Below are 17,148 nucleotides of genomic sequence, written 5' to 3' on the forward strand. Positions count from 1 at the left end.
TTTATTATTTTATTTATGACAGAGAAGATTGTCTATTTTAACTCAGAAAACATCGTAATTCTTTGAGTTTAGGTGAGAAAACAGCTGGCGTTACCATTGTTTGGGAAAATGCCATGACTTCCTGTTTTCAAATTTCAAATTAAAAGCCCTCTTATATCGCACAGCCCAGCCATATACATTTTGACCTTGTCTTGTTACTCTAAAACTTGTTGTTTTGGATTACATAAATCTATGTTGTGAACATCAGCAATATTTCTAAGCATATTTTTATTCACTTTAGAATTTCAGAAACCTTGTAATGATTTGCTGATACCATTCAATACACACACCAACATGTAAATATAGGGAGTACTGGGACTTTTCTTTTACAACTCGAACACTGAATCAAAAATATAAGTGATTTGTGGAAAGAGGCCTGAAAAAAACCAAAAAGTAAAACACGAGTATGAAATGTGTAGGTCTTGGTAAGATTTTACTGCGTAAAAGTAAAATATTTTCCAACGCTGGGGCTATCTTTGCTTTGTTAAAAGTTGTTAACATTTTGTTCATATATAATGTAGAGTTCACACTTAGTCCACAGACTCTGAGATGCCTTAAAATGTTGAAAAGTAAAATCTCAGGAACAGAGAGAGAGAGAGAGAGAGAGAGAGAGAGAGAGAGAGAGAGAGAGAGAGAGAGAGAGAATTGGGGGTGGGTGCATGAAGGGGGAGGATTCCTGTTGTGGGGGAGGGAGGGAAGGGTGGTGCTGAATGAACAGCTCCTCAGCTCATAAAGTAATCAGAGAGCTCTGCTCAGTCAGAGCAGCACAGCCATGAGCCAGCCGAGCTCCCCGTCCTCCAGACCCACACTGACGCTCCGCCTGGCCCCCTAACACACACCGCACCACCATGAAGAGGCAAAACGTGCGGACCCTCGCCCTCATCATCTGCACCTTCACCTACCTAATCGTCGGCGCGGCGATCTTCGACGCGCTGGAGTCTCAGCAGGAGACGACCGAGCGGATGGAGCTGCACCTGAAGAAAGTGGACCTGCTCAGGACTTTCAACTTGTCCACGGAGGACTTTGACGCACTGGAGAAGGTGGTGCTGCAGCTGAAGCCGCACAAAGCCGGGGTGCAGTGGAAATTCGCCGGCTCCTTTTACTTCGCCATCACTGTGATCACGACCATAGGTAAGAGAGCAGCCCTGACACCCTCTGTGGAAAACTCGGATTCGTATTGAACTCCGGCGAAAAAGTTGAATGAACGAATTCATATAATGCTTTGTTGCAAAAACAAAGCTCTACGTGTATAAGTTTACATTATGTGTGCAAAATTTTGAGTAGCAAAGAAATAACTGTCAAATAGAGTGAAAACTACAGTTATTAATTATTCTCTCTGGATTGTAGTGAAGTAAAAACAGTGAAGTAAAGTGCCACATTTCTTTGCAGGGGCTGAGTAAATGTCCTTACTGTCCACTGCAGTTGGAGACATAAAAGGTTTCTTGTAGGTACTTAAACACAATATGCTACAATAATTAATGATAGCACAGAGGGAGGAAATAAGACTATAAAATGTCATAAACATATGTGCAACAGGTGTATCATATGATACACTTGTAAGAAAATTCAGTGGCAGAGAAAGTAGCCTATTCATATCTACATAGAACAAAAGATGAAATAATGTTATATAAAAAATACTGCATTACAATTAAGATCCTGCCTTTAAGCATGAAGAAAACATCCCATATAACAGTAAAAACCTGCTAACCCTAAAGGCCTGTTTAACTTAATATAACGCCAACTAGTGGTTATATCATATAAGAGGTTAGAAGTATGAATGTGATAAGCTTACCTGAGGGCAGAATTGAACACCACATACATACAGCCATGAGGCTTTCATGTCAGCATTAGTGTTGGTGGTAGCTTCCTAAGGCCGAGCAGTGAGGAGACATTTTCATTGAATATGGTTGCTTTAAAGTCAGATTTGCAGCAAGCAAGCTAGGGCCTTTTAGAGAAAAGCTTCTCTCCAACTATAAAACTCTCCTGTTTATAATTGAAGGTTATTATAAGAAATGATGCTCAAGGAAACTTATGAAACCTTAATAAGTTATGAGACATTCATTTGCCTCCTCTCTTGTGCTCTTTCTCATTATTCCTGCTCCAAAACACCACAAGGCTGGCAGCTCTTTGCTCACTTTAATGCACATGTCCTAAAAAATTACCCTGTTTGCTTTAGTTATTTACTATCAGCCCAAATTCAGTCTTTGCATAACAGTCTGCTTGCAACAACAAGTCCAAGTTTAACTTCTGATATTTTAAATTTCAGAAAAATGAAACGAAAATAAAAGGATTCACTGAATTTTGTTTTAAAGGAATGGATAAAAAAAAGTCTTGTCTGATGCCAGATTTATACCCCTACTATCATATTTAAAAGAACTATAATCAATAGCTTATTGTGTAAAAAATAGCAATGTAAAAAAACAATCTGTCAGTACAAACGGAGAATCATCACCCAAAATCTGCAGCTCCCTTCAGCTCAATGCTCAGCTGTCCAGGCTCAACTTTACCATGTGATCACTTTCACCGCTCTCATGTTGTTTTTGGCTCCAGCAGGTAGTTGTTTTCAATAAAAAAAAACAAAAAAAAAAACTCTATAAATGCTAATGTACAGGAGCTATTCAGCAACAAACAATAAACAAACACTGTTAGTGGCAAGCTGATGAAGATAGTGGGTCATTTAGCAGCTGAAAAGCCAAATATTTCTCTCAGGGGTTGGTAGAGACCAAAAGCAGAGCTCAAAGATAATAATGAATAATTCAACTTATACTTGTCAGGTGGTTATCAAACTCAAATTGACAATGTTGTCCTGTAACTACTGGATGTGTAAATAAGCTATTGTTTATTTATAAGTTAAGATTGTATGTCATTTTCATCAAAGTTGCAAACATTTTTTGCTGCAGATTATAAGTAACATTATGAAACATCTGCTCACAGCAGCCTCTGTGTGCCACAAGTGGTAATTAACAAAGAAAACCACATTGAATTTGCCTTAAGAGTCCCTCATATCAGCTGCTTCACAAACACAGTGACATGCTGAAATACGGTGTAGCAGGAGCACAGAAAGCTTTAGATTCATAACATTAGTCATCACTTTTATGTTTGCTTTTTACCCCCGAGTGGTGAAGGCCATTCAAAAATATTGACCAAAACATTTATTATTATACCAAGAACACAGTTTCAGTCTGAATATGTGCAAGTAAAATGTTCAATCAAATAATAGCTGTATTCAATTTAAGCCATTAACTGTGGTTGTGGTGTTTGTTTAATTGCTTATAAATTCATATTTTCATTTGTTGAAGGGAGAGTTTGTTATTTCCTCCTTTAAATGACACAATCTCCCTTTATCATTTCTTTTCATCTGTTTAGAAGCCGTCCTTATCTTCCACTCCTATCTGAGGCTTCTTACCTGTATTTAGTGACCGGGCAGTTGTCAGTAGTGACCTGTGACTTGTAACCCTATCATGTGCAGGCAACTAATTGCACGCTAACCCAACCCCGGGTGTCTGTAACCGCATTCTGTAATTGTGAGCCTCGAGCCTGCTACAAACACAGTGATTGGCATTTTAGCCTGCCATTAAGTATTCATGACAACACCAGAGCCATGCTGTTCCACTGGACTCCTGGCACACAACATTAACACTGCAGATACTGTAGTGTACACACAATATCACGCAGCCATGACTTACAATAACGAACAAATTCTGAGCCATAATACGAGGGTGAAACACCTCATTTGTAAAGCTAAAAGAATAAAAATAGACGTTAACTTCTCATTTCCTGACATATTCTTTGAAATTATAATTAAAGTCATTTTAGAAATGAGGCTTCGAGACACTCAGCTCCAACACAGGACACCCCCCAAGGACCAGAGGCAGCTTCAAGCAGCTCTTTAACAAGAGTAAAAGAGGAAATGAGTCAGTCCTAACATGGCTATTTTGAAATCCATATCGTATATAACACGCAGGCTGTTGATTTTTTTTTTTTAAACAATTCATATCCTGGAAAGCTATGAATAAATATATACTTCAATTCCGGCTTTACTAAACGGCGCAGCTGCATGTGGAGAACAGCCAACACATGACAAGATCTGGCCCTGGCATGCTTTACTAATAATTTAACATAAGTGAAGAAGGGAGGAGAAGCTGCAATCAGTAATCAGTCATCACTTTCCACAGAGGAAAGGGGAGGCGGAGGGCAGGGTGTCCATTTATTCACCAACTGCGGGGAAAAGATTAGAGTGACGTGAGACACACCACATGTGGAAAATAAATGAGCTTTTAGCAAGAAAGTGCTCTCACGATGGCGGGTAACTGGGGAGCTCCTCCGCACGTTTGGGGACGGGGTGTGATAAAAGTCTGAGGTTCGGGGGTCTCTGTGACACACTCATCCTCCCTCTACCCTCACCTGCCTCCAGGGGGTGAACATCTTGCCCCTGCCACGTCAGTGTGTGCACCGCCCCCGCTGCAGTTCAATGTCGTCTTGACCACGTAAAGGACAAATACGCAACATGAAAACATCATAGTTATAGACATGTCTCAAATCCTCTGCGTGTGTGTTATCTGATGGGCTGTTTGACATCTGATGCAAGGACAGGAACATGTGAAGCAGTCGTGTTGTTCTTCATGGGCAGATGGTTGTGTTTTTTTAACACAGGATGGCTAAAAGTACACTCGTCTTTGTGTAAGCAATATCATATCACAGTATGTTTACACAAGCTAAATGAAAGGGTCTGTTCACTCAAATTACACACACACACACACACACACACACACACACACACACACACACACACACACACACACACACACACGGTTCTCATAGCATTTAAAAAGTACATTTAAAATTTTAACAGTCGTATCTCTGTCAATGTAAAAATACTTTTATGTACACAGTTCCGATCAGCGCTGCTCCAAAATACACACAGTTAAGTACTTCCTACTGTTGTTGTTGGTGGTTTGATATGAAATAAATTCAGGTCACCATCACCTTCTCTAACCTACTTGGCTTTTACATGTTACCAAACTAACTGACAGCCGTATAAATAGAAGCATGTGCAGCCTTAAATAGTGCTGCAAACTCACCTGCGTGACAAAGTTTTGAGCAGTGCTGGTGGTGATTGACTGAATCATGTTCTCCCCTCGAGGCTATGAGTACATTTATAGTTCAAAATATATATAAATACACTCGACACGACTTGACTGATGCTGACACAAGCTGCCTGTGGACTTTGAGGAGACTTGCTGCTGCAGATTGTTTAAGTTACACAATGTTTAGCACCAGTTTTATCACTGCTTCTGTGGTTATAAGTTACAATTTATATAAATATAAGCTGATGGAACTTTATTTATTTTCTGTGAAAGCATTATTGCAATAATCACAGTAATTCAAGTAAAAAACATTTGATTTTATAATTTATCGGCTTCATGTCGCCCACAGTTTAATGTTTTAGAAGGATAATTCTTTGAGATACACCCGGCACATTTAGAGATTTGGATTTGGTTTATACTGAGGACCCTTTCAGCATATCCAGTTATTAAAATTTGCAGAAAACTACTCTTGCAAAAGAAATGCATTTTGTCTATCTGAATAATTTCTAATCTGAGTCAGAGACTGAACCTGAAGCAGAACTAATTGAAGTCTTTAAACTCAACATATGGTTGCAGTTAGCATAACACTCCCTAAAAAAACATGTTTTTGTAATTTTTATATTTGTGAATCACCTCTTGTTAAATAGCTGTTGTACAAAGATCATTTGGCCGTCTGCCTCTTGTTGATTCAGCAGATGTGAGCTCATTGTTTTGATGGAGTAGCTCATCGTCTGAAGTCTATGAATCTGTGATCTGTCAAGGAGAGAAACAGAATACAGATGTGTCTGAGACATTCAATCTATATGAGTCGCTATAATCCAGAGATAACACCCAGGCAGGGTTGAAGCCACCGACTGGTGAGGAGAATCCGCTGGTTTGTTTGCAGAAAACGCTCCTCCATCCCAATAAAAAGTGTCTCGAATGGAGCTGAAGGCCTTCTAGCTCTGGTTTAGTTGCTCTGTCACCACCAGTCCACCAGTTGTTGATGTCCTGGTCAGCCACCAAGTCTGTAACCACATTAGTGGATGAATATAATGCAGGCTGCTCCTGAAAAAGAGCCGGCATGAAGCTCCTCTATGAGTCAGTCTATCTCATGTTTCTATATGTGGACTGACAGTGAAAAAAAACACCTGATAATTTTTCTATTTTCATCGCTGACACCGACTTTGATTCGGCAGCAGGCTTGAATCCATTTTCAACTGTTGCGTAATTACATGTGAGGGCACATCCTGAATTATTAATGGTAATTACTTACATTAGTATGATCATCATTATTATTCAGTGAGCTTAAGAGGTTAGCGCAGTAAGTGGTTGAGTGCGCAAGAATATAACTTTTACCAGCTATTCCTCATAGGCCCCCCATCATCACCAGACAGATGGAGACGGATACTTCAGCTCTTCTCAGAGGAGAGCACGGGAGACTGAAAAGATCAAAAACAAAGTGACAACACTAGTAAATATACATCTACAATAAGTCTTGCGACAATTCAAAGTCCATCAACGTATGTGGTGCAACACTGACATTAGCAGTGAGAGGATCAAGAGCCATTTATTGAGTTTTTCTAAATGGTAAAAGTGCTTTTTGTTTTAGGATGATAAAAGAATAACTATGTTTTTTAGTTTTTGGCAATAAACATCTAAAAACATTTTTACTTCTCTATACAAATACTGTAGAAAACAACAATGCTCTTCAGTTCAGTGTTGTCTCCTAGAAATTATGTTAATTTATTTTTCCAAAGATGTGATGAAATGTCATGTCTGTGTGTTTATTTGGTGTTTGATATGCAATAATTAAGGTCGATTTTAACAGAATATCCAGAAAATCAACAAAAAATAAAATAAAATGCACATAATGTGCATTTCCATCTACTTTGTGCAAATGTTCGGAGTTGAGTGCATCAAGATAAACAGCTTGTGGTGTTAATTTTCCAGCTGGGTGCCAATAAACCACTTCAGAAGAAGAAGGCAAAACAACATTACATAAACCTCAACCAAACAAAAGCTGTGTGGAAAACAGGATGGGAATGTGGAGTAAATGTTAGTGTCGTACATTCAGTTGAGGAAGGTTATAGTCTCCTCATCACTCCACACAGATCTGATGTTTTCTTCTGCCACAGTGTCATTTCAGTGAATTGGCTAATACATGGTTTTTGCATCTGCATCCACAGACAACTGCAGATTTAAAATAATAAAAGCATACATGCACACTTCTTTCAAAACTAAAACCAGCGATACAGAGACACATTCCACACATGTGCACTGACAAACATGATGGCAACCCATTGACAGCAAGATGACACTGCACCCCGGACGGGAAAAAATGTTCAACATGAAAACCATGAACTGGCCTTTAAGCTACATGCTCCAGGTCCGTCAGTTTTTATTGAGTCTGTTTCCATTGCAGTTTGTAACATTTTGTTTTTGTCGATACAACAACTTTTCTACTTCAGTAAAGTGTCGAAATGTTTGTGCAACATTCATTTTCATTCATATTTATTTTTAAGCACAAATTTAAAGTTTTAATGCAAACGCATTTCGTGTGTAACATGCAGTACTCCAGAAAACACCAGAGATTCTGGATTGCAATCTGGAGTCAAGCGCCTTGTTTGATTTAGGTAATAAAAGCAGTTTGTTGATGTTAGAGAAGGAGTTTTGTTTCGATTGAATGTTGACAAAGTAAATTCATCCTTTTCAGGCTTCAGGTAACAGTTTTTTAATATTTAACCAAGACCACAATCTTTCCTTAACGTTACATACTGTGAGCAGAAACAACCATGAAAAGTCGAGTGTGATTATAGAACAAACAGATAAACTTTGTTAAGTACTAACATTTACAGATATGTATAAAATGTATGTCTTGAACATTGGCTTTAGTCTTTGAGTGTCATTTCTCAAACCTCGTTTTGTGAACTTGTTAAAAAAATAGTAAAACTTCTTCAGAGCACACCTTCAATCAAAGGAGACAAAACCGGTTCTAATTAAGCAGAGCAGTTTCGGCTTACAGTTTAATTGAATTGGTGGTGAATTGATCCTGGGCCTGCTGTGGAGTGGCTGCGAGTTTTGAGTGATTTGGGAGATAAGGTAACTGTAACTCTTCCTGCTGCTTGCATAGAAAACGCCCCAAAACAGTGACTTACCCCGCATAACCCAGTGTTGCACTCTGCAGGGAGGCTCTGCCATCCAAACCCACCATGGACACACACTGAGATGTAATGTGACATAGGAAGGAAAAGGCACAATACTCTTTCTACAACTGATGTCAATGTATTTCTGTGAATTACACAAGTGTCAAGGTCCCAAAGGTCCCAGGTCACACCGCATACGACATATACGTGCATGTTAGCAATGTTTTAATTAAGAAAGAGCATTGGACTCAGCATCTTTGAGCCAGTGCTGCCACAGGGCTTTCACTGAAGAGCTGAGGAGATGACTAAGCTCTCTTTGTTTGAATCGCCCAGCTCTGTGTCACTGAGGTTTCAGAAAAATCACAAACTCAAAAAAAAAAAAAAAAAAAAAAGAGGAAAAATGACAGCTATAAGTGTGTAGCTGGAGAGGACACAGAGGTCAGGGCAGAGGAAAGGTTATTTAATGAGGTATCAACACAAAAGTAGGAGAAATATCCTCAGATAAAAGCATCTGTGTAGGTGGCAGCTCTTCAGAAGTCATTGCTGCTGTTTCGGACAGTGTTCCCAAACGTTTAAAATGATATGAAGTCAAATCTCAACTCTTCACGCCTGGTACATCTTTGAGCTGTGAGCACTTCAAGCGAGGCAAAAACATTCTCAGGTTGTGTAAAATTAGCATAATGTTGTGGAGCACAAATGTTTTTGCCAACCCCCCCCCCCTCCCCTCCACACACACACACACACACACACACACACACACACACACACACACACACACACACACACACAACCCGCTGTCCCAATTCTTTAGGAGACAGTTGCCAGTTTACACTTACTTTATCTGTTTTGGGATCTTTGGTCGAGTTAACTAACATGATGTAAGAATCATTATCTGTGTCTTGTAGCAGTCTCTTCTCACTTGCTGACATTTGCGTACAATATGCTGCATCATAGTGAATTCGATTGAAAGACGTGGCATCGCAAAAAGCAATGAAGAGGCATTAAGCAATCCAACCATAGTTATTGTATTGAAGTTATTGAAGAGAGTAAATAGTGTAGTGCCACAGAGGACGGTAAAAACTTCAGTCCATAACTCAACAGTGTAAATAATCTGACACAAAGCAAACAAATCCAAATCCTAATGTCAAAGGGCTCTAATGGATCTTCTGTATATGTTCAGCTCTTCCATCACTTAGTCTGTTTAATTGAAGATACAGTAATGTATCTTTAACACAATAAAGCTCATATTTTTAACACCGGTGACCCAGAATCAAACCTTTACACTGAGCTGTAGAAATAAACTGAGTCTACAGAGAGAGATGTTGAAACATCAGCAGTTATTGTTGGCTGAGAGAGCCTGTCGCTGTTCTGGATCTGAGGGAGCAACGTCTGAGAAAGTTGATAGAAGCGACTCTCATTGCTGCTGCTGCTTCGTTCACATGACCAGCGAATGTTTACCTATTGTGCGCCTGCTTAGCGCTCCGCTGCCTCGATGGAAAGTTGAGTGCCTGCCTGACTCACTAAACATAACATGACGTTGTATTTGTTAATCTTCATCATCCAGCGGGAGCTGACTGGAGCTAAACCAAATAAAATAGTACAGTAGTGAGATTTAAATCTCTGTGACTTGAAGTTTCCTACCGATTCTCTACAACACAGGACACAACATGGAAAGCCTCGGCTGTACCGTGGCAAACTGACTACTTTGAGGTTTATTTGATCAGAAATGGGAACTCTCTTCTCTATTTTTTTTTCTCTGAATGGAAGAATGCCTGTAATCTCATGTCCTGCAATATTAAATTATGGGCCTCTTTCACAACCCAGAGCTTTTAGTGAGGGCGGGCCAGAGCCGCTCGATTAATGTCATAATCCTTCCAGTGGAAATTTGAGATTAACTGAGATGTGTCCCTACGCTTCAGACACGAAATATGTGTTAAAACTCCATCGACACTGTAGCTGTGTAAAGGAAATAAACTGTTTCAGTTAATATTTAGATAAAGTATTCGTAGACTTATGCTTTTTATTCAAAACCCAGTGTGTTACCCTTACTTCCTACTTTTGTCTTAAAGCTTATAACTAAATGTTTATTGGTGTATTTGGTATTTTTGTTTTGGAGAATATGACTAAATTAGTTTGATTACAAAAATAGCAACATTATTTTAGTTAATCTGAGAAGTTGATAATATTTTTTCAAATGAATCACATGATCTGCTACATTTGTCTGGACATTAGGCTTATTTTCTCCTGCATAACATTCATCTCTTAGTTGCAGTTTGATCTTTTCTATTTTTTTTTTTATTAAATAAAAAAGGTGAAGTAACTAAAACATTTGTGCACTGTAGCATTCAACGAACGTGACTCAAACATGACAAAATGGCACATTTGTTCTACTGCAGCAAATCAATACATATTTGGTGGCCTCATGAGCCCATATTGCATATGAAAGAACAGAGTGTGTTCATGAAGTAAAATGTCAGCCAGTGCAACGCTGTGGTCCACTGAGGAGTTTGAAATTGTGTTTGGACAGCTAAGAAGCTCTGTGGCACATCTTTGGATACTCAGCCAGTCTTTGTTAGTTTGATGGATTCATTGTTGGTTTTGGAATATTAATGTGCTTTGTTCACAATAAGAAGATTTATCCGTTAATAATGGGTAATACTGCAAGCTGGAATGATTGTTTTCACAGTGTATATTTCTGTGTAGGAATGTGAAAAGCAGCAATCTCAGACTAAACTTTCATTAAAACCTTGATCCTTGATCAGAGGCAATTAGAGCCAATTGACTGAGGCAAAAAGAAAAATAAGACATGTAATGTGAGCCTCTGTGCAGAGTAGACTGACTGCATGTTAAAACCATCCCGGTCCTGTCTCTTGAATAAAGCTGTGTCACTGTGTTTCTCCTCTTGTGACCTGAAAAGGAAAGGTATTGGAAACTTGTGCAGACAGTCGGGATGTGACTCCTGGAACGATGCTGGTAAAAAGGCTACGAAAGTATCCAGAGAGTGTGTGTATCATTGAAGATGTCACAATAGTTTCATGTCTATGACGACCAGCTACACTGAGGAGGTACTGTCAGAAAAGTAGCTGCCAACAAAACCGAGTAGAGTTGAGTCCACTCGAGCTGTCCCATACAGTGAAAAAGCAGCATGCGTTTCATTGTTTAATTTAAGGACTTGCTGAAGATGATTTGACATGATTGTAACTATAGATTTGCGTTGACCATTAACTTACAGTGAACTGACAAAACAGAAGACACTGCTGCATACATGGCATTACAAAGACATTCATTGCACATTCACAGGCACATTATGATGACGAGTTCTTCCTTTTGTTTCTTACACTCGTAATGGGAGACTTTGAGCTTCTGAATTCCTTTCCAGCATGATGGAAAGAAAATATTTGTCTCTTCCTCTTGTTTGCATTGTGGCTCCGAAAAGTCTCTTTTGTTTTCTCTCTTATTTGCAAGTGATTCCTTTTTGTTTTACCTTCCGCATCTAATTGACGACTCCCCGGTGTCCTTATCTTGTGACCTACAACCAACTCTGTATTACCATACGAAAGCAGATACAAAGGAATTGGGGGTGACTGTCAACTGTTTGTCAACTGTATAAAAGCTGCCCTACGGAGGAGTGACAGGGAGCACTGCTGGGGGGAGGGCTGCTGGGGGGAGGACTGCTGGGGGGAGGGCTGCTGGGGGGAGGGCTGCTGGGGGGAGGACTGCTGGGGGGAGCACTGCTGGGGGGAGGACTGCTGGGGGGAGGACTGCTGGGGGGAGGGCTGCTGGGGGGAGGACTGCTGGGGGGAGGACTGCTGGACACCTCTCTTTGAGGGTGCATGTATTTGCTCCTTCTTGCAAGAATAAATGTCCGATATGTTTGATTTTGAACCAAGCCTCTGAGTAATTTTTCTAACACAGCACAACAGGACAAATACAGTATGTCTTCAAATATGAGGTCTACATGGAGGACTTCGAGGCTCTGATTCAACTATCGTTGTCAGTCAGATGTGGCAGCACAGGTCAATAATCAAACACATGAATTCAACAATATGGCCTCCCAACATTTAGCCTTTATGAAACAATAATGCCCCTGTTGTCCAGGCTGCTGCAGCCAATAGGCTACGAGAGCATTTATCTCAAAAATCCATGCAAGCCAATTTGTATGAACTGCCTGAAACGACTTACAGTATATTGTGTTTAGCAAATTGTGCAGAAATGTGGGAGATGGCAGCGACAAAAGCCTCTCGACACTTTTCGGCAACGATCCTTAAGAGACAGAATATTATAGACAACCCTCAGCTGCAAATTATCTGCATTTATTTCTTCGAGAAATTAATTCTGATGGGACATTTTTACCAAGAAGCTCATTATGGGCTCACCGGTATGTGTGTGCTGTGTTTGCACTATTTACCCTGATTAATAAACATAAGAGTTTCTGAACAGAGAGCAATGAGATCTAGTATATACATGTATAAATAGCGCAACGCACACAAAACAGCTCATTGCACTAAAGTCAATTTAATCAAGAAATCAAATTAATATAATGTGAAGTAATATTTATCCTTGCATATTAAAAAACCAATATATCTCCAGAACACAAAGTTACAGTTAAAGTCTTTTGTAGACTCCATTGTGAGCCCTAAAAGCCTTTACTGCCATAAAACGCTAGTCACACGATCACATGAGAGAAATTCTACCCGAGGAGCACACACATTGTCATAAAACGCAGCGCTCACACACACTTCCCTGAAAAATTGGTGGTGGTGTTAGAGGGGGTGGGGGGGCGCGGGAGGTGGGGTATGCCGACCAGCTGAGTGCTGATTATCTGCCCAAAGCACTGAGCTGTCTCCTCCAGCACCCAGAGCTGGTGGAGCCTCAGCAGCCGTCGCTGTTCTGCCTCTGTGCATACATGTGGCATCTCTCCACATCATGTGTAGTAGGCTACTCAACAGTGTACGAAGCATCTAAACACTGAAGTGAGAGGTAAGAAGTTAATAATTCACAGAGGGAAAGAGGGCTTTCGTCCTCATCCTTATCATAATAGCCTGAAGTGAGTTTCTCACAACTCACTGGCTCCTGACGGCTCCGACCTTCTCTATATCCAGACATGGGGGATTGTGCTGGATGCTTTGGTAACCCGGGTGTTTTTTAGCTTTACGCTACTCCAACTGGCTCCGAGCAATGGAATGATTCGGTCCAACAGCGCCAAGCGGCTGCAGCTCTCCCGGTTCATATACTGTCTCCAAGGGGAATTTGTTTTCCAATTTGTTTCCAGCATCTGTTTAATCTCTGAACAAGCCAACCTGGATGAGGTGGACTGTCACACACTGGGGTGTAATGATAATAACAATAACAGTGATAGGTGAAACGTGTTTACCCCTGAGGGCTGCGATCGGAGCACAAGCTTATGACTACACATTTAATATCCATCCAAAAAAAAGGCTCTTGTGAGAACCTTGGGCTACAACGACAAGCTACTAACCTATTTTCTCAGAAATCATCTGAATATCACAGCTGTCACTGGTGATGTTGTGTCTGCTCCTCCTCCACATGCTGATGTGTGGTGGTGGAAAACAAGTGTTTGTGCCAATTTACGCCTGTGGGAAATGAGGCAATCTGATTGGTCAAAGATATATTGAAAGCAGGCTGTGATAATAACACCAACAACAACACTGTATTATTTATAGCAAGTAGTGAGATAGGTTTTCTCGTGTTTGTTATATTACTATATTACAATCCCTGAAAATATGCCAGCATTGGATATGACTGTACTTTTTTGCCCAATAAGACAGAAACTAAATGAGCATTGTCACCATAAACAGACCTGTGAATGAATTTCAGTCAAGGCCGATGTGAACATTGATCCATTAACATTCAATTTTGAGGACACATTTTACTGTTCTGAAAAGCTACCATGGCCGATTTATCTTGCATTCAAAACTGCTGCATGGACAACAGAAATTCAGCATTCAAGATACAAAGCAATAATAATCACAAGTCCCCCAATTTAAACATTCTCCAACCTGAACAGTCAGACAGGTCGTTTGTCCCTAAACGCTGAGTACAATTCACACATATGTAAAAACTATTTGGATAGGTTAAGGCACAAAAATGTCTCGGTTATGTTTAGGTGTACAGAACAGTCGTCATAATGTTTACAATAATAAACGTGTGGTTTGGGTCGTGGTTAAAAGAAATGTTGACCTTTAGTTTGAAATGGGAAACTGGTACCGGCTTCCTCCTGTCAAGTCCAAGGTTTTGTCAACCCATCCACCCACCCCGACCTCCTCCTTGCACAGACTTTGTGGATGTATACCTACATTTCCTTATTTCCGAGGTTGCTCCTTTTTTAACTAATACAGCTACTCAAGGAACTTTTCACAATGAATCATAACTACAGGTCGTAATAAGATGTTTGCACAGACAACTTTTATTTCATTGGAAGGACTGTCTCACAAACAGCTGCTGTGGGTGCAGCAAGATGAGTTTCAGCACTATCTTTTACTTTGTTAAATTGATATAAGGCAAATTTTCCCATAATGTAACCTTGTATATCACTGGGGCAGTATGACTGAATATGAATATCAGGCTTTAACAAAAACTGTGGTGACTGAGTTTTCTGCATCAGAAAAACGAATTAATGGCAGAAAGTCAAGACGTCCTTTAAAACAAAAGTAGCTTCTTAACAAATATTTCCCCGAAACTAAAGATCGATAATGATAACGAGCACTTTGTTGCCTCAGACGTAAATGGAAAAGTTAAATATCCTAAAATCCTGATTATGCTAAAGCTGTAAATGTCATTAGTCCAGTTCTCCAAGTAGGTTAGAATAAATGCGACGGATGGATTTGCAGATATTGTGTGATCCAGGTCTTGTAAGGTGAACCTGCAGATTGAGCGGAGGTGGAGCTCCCTGTCTGTCTGCTGCAGCCATATGGGCACCCCGAGGCAATGGTTACCTCACCAAGGTGACACGGAGACCAGACAGCCAAAACTGGATGGTCATTTTGTCATAGTTTTCACAAAGTTATTCCACTCGAAATGATTTGATGAGGAATGTGTCCACATGTATTGCATGTGTTGTGTGCATGTTGGCTGAGAGGCGGAATAAATAGCAGCCAGGGATTCAAGGTCGCTTCAACAGGGATGAACACTAACTGAAACTGTGAGCTTAAAGGTGCCCAAAAAACTGTGAAACTGGCAGTGAATGTGCCTCTATGTTATTGTATCACATCATTTAAAAAGTTTAACAAAATGCAGAGGAAGCACAGAAAATCTGACAAACTGCACTGGAAAAGAAAACGTGTTGCTATTAAAGACGTTTGTGCCCCCATTATTTTTATTGTTTAGCTGCGCAGCTTTTCCAGCCATCTCAATCGAGGCATGAATGCATGCTGTGAATGACAGCACGACTCTCTTATGAAACAGCATTAAGCCAAATAGCCTTTGTTCTTTGCTATTTTGTTCAGATTCATCTGTCGGTTTTATGACGGAAAAATAATCAAAAGATAAAACAACAAAACATCTTTTCAGTGCTGAGGAGGATCGGGGGCAGCAGGTCATGCAGTTTGGGGTTCATATAACACCCTAATGAGATCCATTACTTGATTTAATTGCCTCTAGTCATTAAGCCAGGTGCCAGCATTAGTCTCTTGCATCACATGACATGACATATGATACCTTCACAATGTTGCAATGAGCCCAGTCAGACAGCTCAGTCGGGATGTTGATGGGCACTTGTGTCTCCAGTAAAGAGCCGTTGTCAGAGGGCCACACACACTCCTGTCGTTGTCAGAGGGCCACACACACTCCTGTCGTTGTCAGAGGGCCACACACACTCCTGTCTTTCCACACACACTCCTGTCTTTCCACACACACTCCTGTCTTTGTCAGAGGGCTGATGTGTTGTAAAGCACCCACACATTCTCTCACATGGGCTTGTGTTTGTAAATATCTTCAAATTCCTTTTTAAAAATGTCTCAAACTGTTCAGATTATCAAAGGACAAAAGAAGGACACCCACAAATTTCTGACAATTTAGATGAGCCTCCTTTTCTCTAGCATTTTACATAACGCTGTTCGAACCCAGTCAAACATGTAGCTTCGAAGATAAAATTGTCTCAATTGATCCAGGACTTGCGTGTGTGGAGTGAAAGTTTCTACATGTTCTTAAACAAGAGATCAGCTATCGATGAGTTGCAACATCCCTTTTGTAAAGAGACTTGTCTTAGCTAGTTAGCCAAGTTTCTAGCTACATCTGGTAATTCACCACAATGTAAATCCCCACATATAAGCTGAGTTTCCAGCCAAAACATCTGTTATCTCTAATGCAGGGGTGTCAAACATACGGCCCGCGGGCTGGATCCGGCCCGCCAGGGGGTCCAGCTCGGCCCGCCGGATGACTTTGCGAAGTGTGAAAATTACAGAAAGACATAAATTGCATTTCTCTGAGAATATGGAGGTTTACGAGTACAAACGTTTTGTAATTTTTTTAATCGATCCAGTAATTGCTTCAAAAACAGCGTAAATGCGACGTCTGCTCCGGAGGCAGCAGCTCGCTGCGAGGGAATCTGCAGAGGAGAGCCGGGGCAGATAAACAGTGGGCTGATGTCTGAGTTTTTGGTCTTTATGTTTCCAGTTTATTGTAGAAAGACCTTAAAACAGGGTTTATCATCCAAAAACCTTCACCAATGATTTAAACAGAGAGAAATATTGTTGTTATGTCTGCGTTATTATGCTATGATTTTACTGGTCTGGCCCACTTGAGATCAAAGTGGGCCGTATGTGGCCCCTTCACTAAAATGAGTTTGACACCCCTGCTCTAATGTCATCATGAGCATTTAATGGTGATTTACAAATGTATTACTTAAGGTTATAGAGACCTACTTTTACATGTAACTG

The 17,148-nt window shown here is 40.3% G+C and overlaps 1 protein-coding gene across 1 annotated transcript in view; it reads left to right on the plus strand.

Moving 5' to 3' along the window:
* The first annotated feature begins 821 nt into the window (after positions 1 to 821).
* kcnk3a (potassium channel, subfamily K, member 3a) overlaps positions 822 to 17,148 on the plus strand; it is a 29,959-nt gene continuing 13,632 nt past the window's right edge. Inside the window, exon 1 of the mRNA XM_069174040.1 lies at positions 822 to 1,170. Coding sequence (XP_069030141.1) covers positions 888 to 1,170 — 283 coding nt within the window. The 5' untranslated portion in view covers positions 822 to 887. The remainder of the gene's footprint in view (positions 1,171 to 17,148) is intronic.

The sequence above is a fragment of the Embiotoca jacksoni genome, unplaced genomic scaffold (assembly GCF_022577435.1).
Source record: "Embiotoca jacksoni isolate LCO1_2020_lvr unplaced genomic scaffold, fEmbJac1.0.p SCAF_101, whole genome shotgun sequence".
Lineage (NCBI taxonomy): Eukaryota > Metazoa > Chordata > Actinopteri > Embiotocidae > Embiotoca > Embiotoca jacksoni.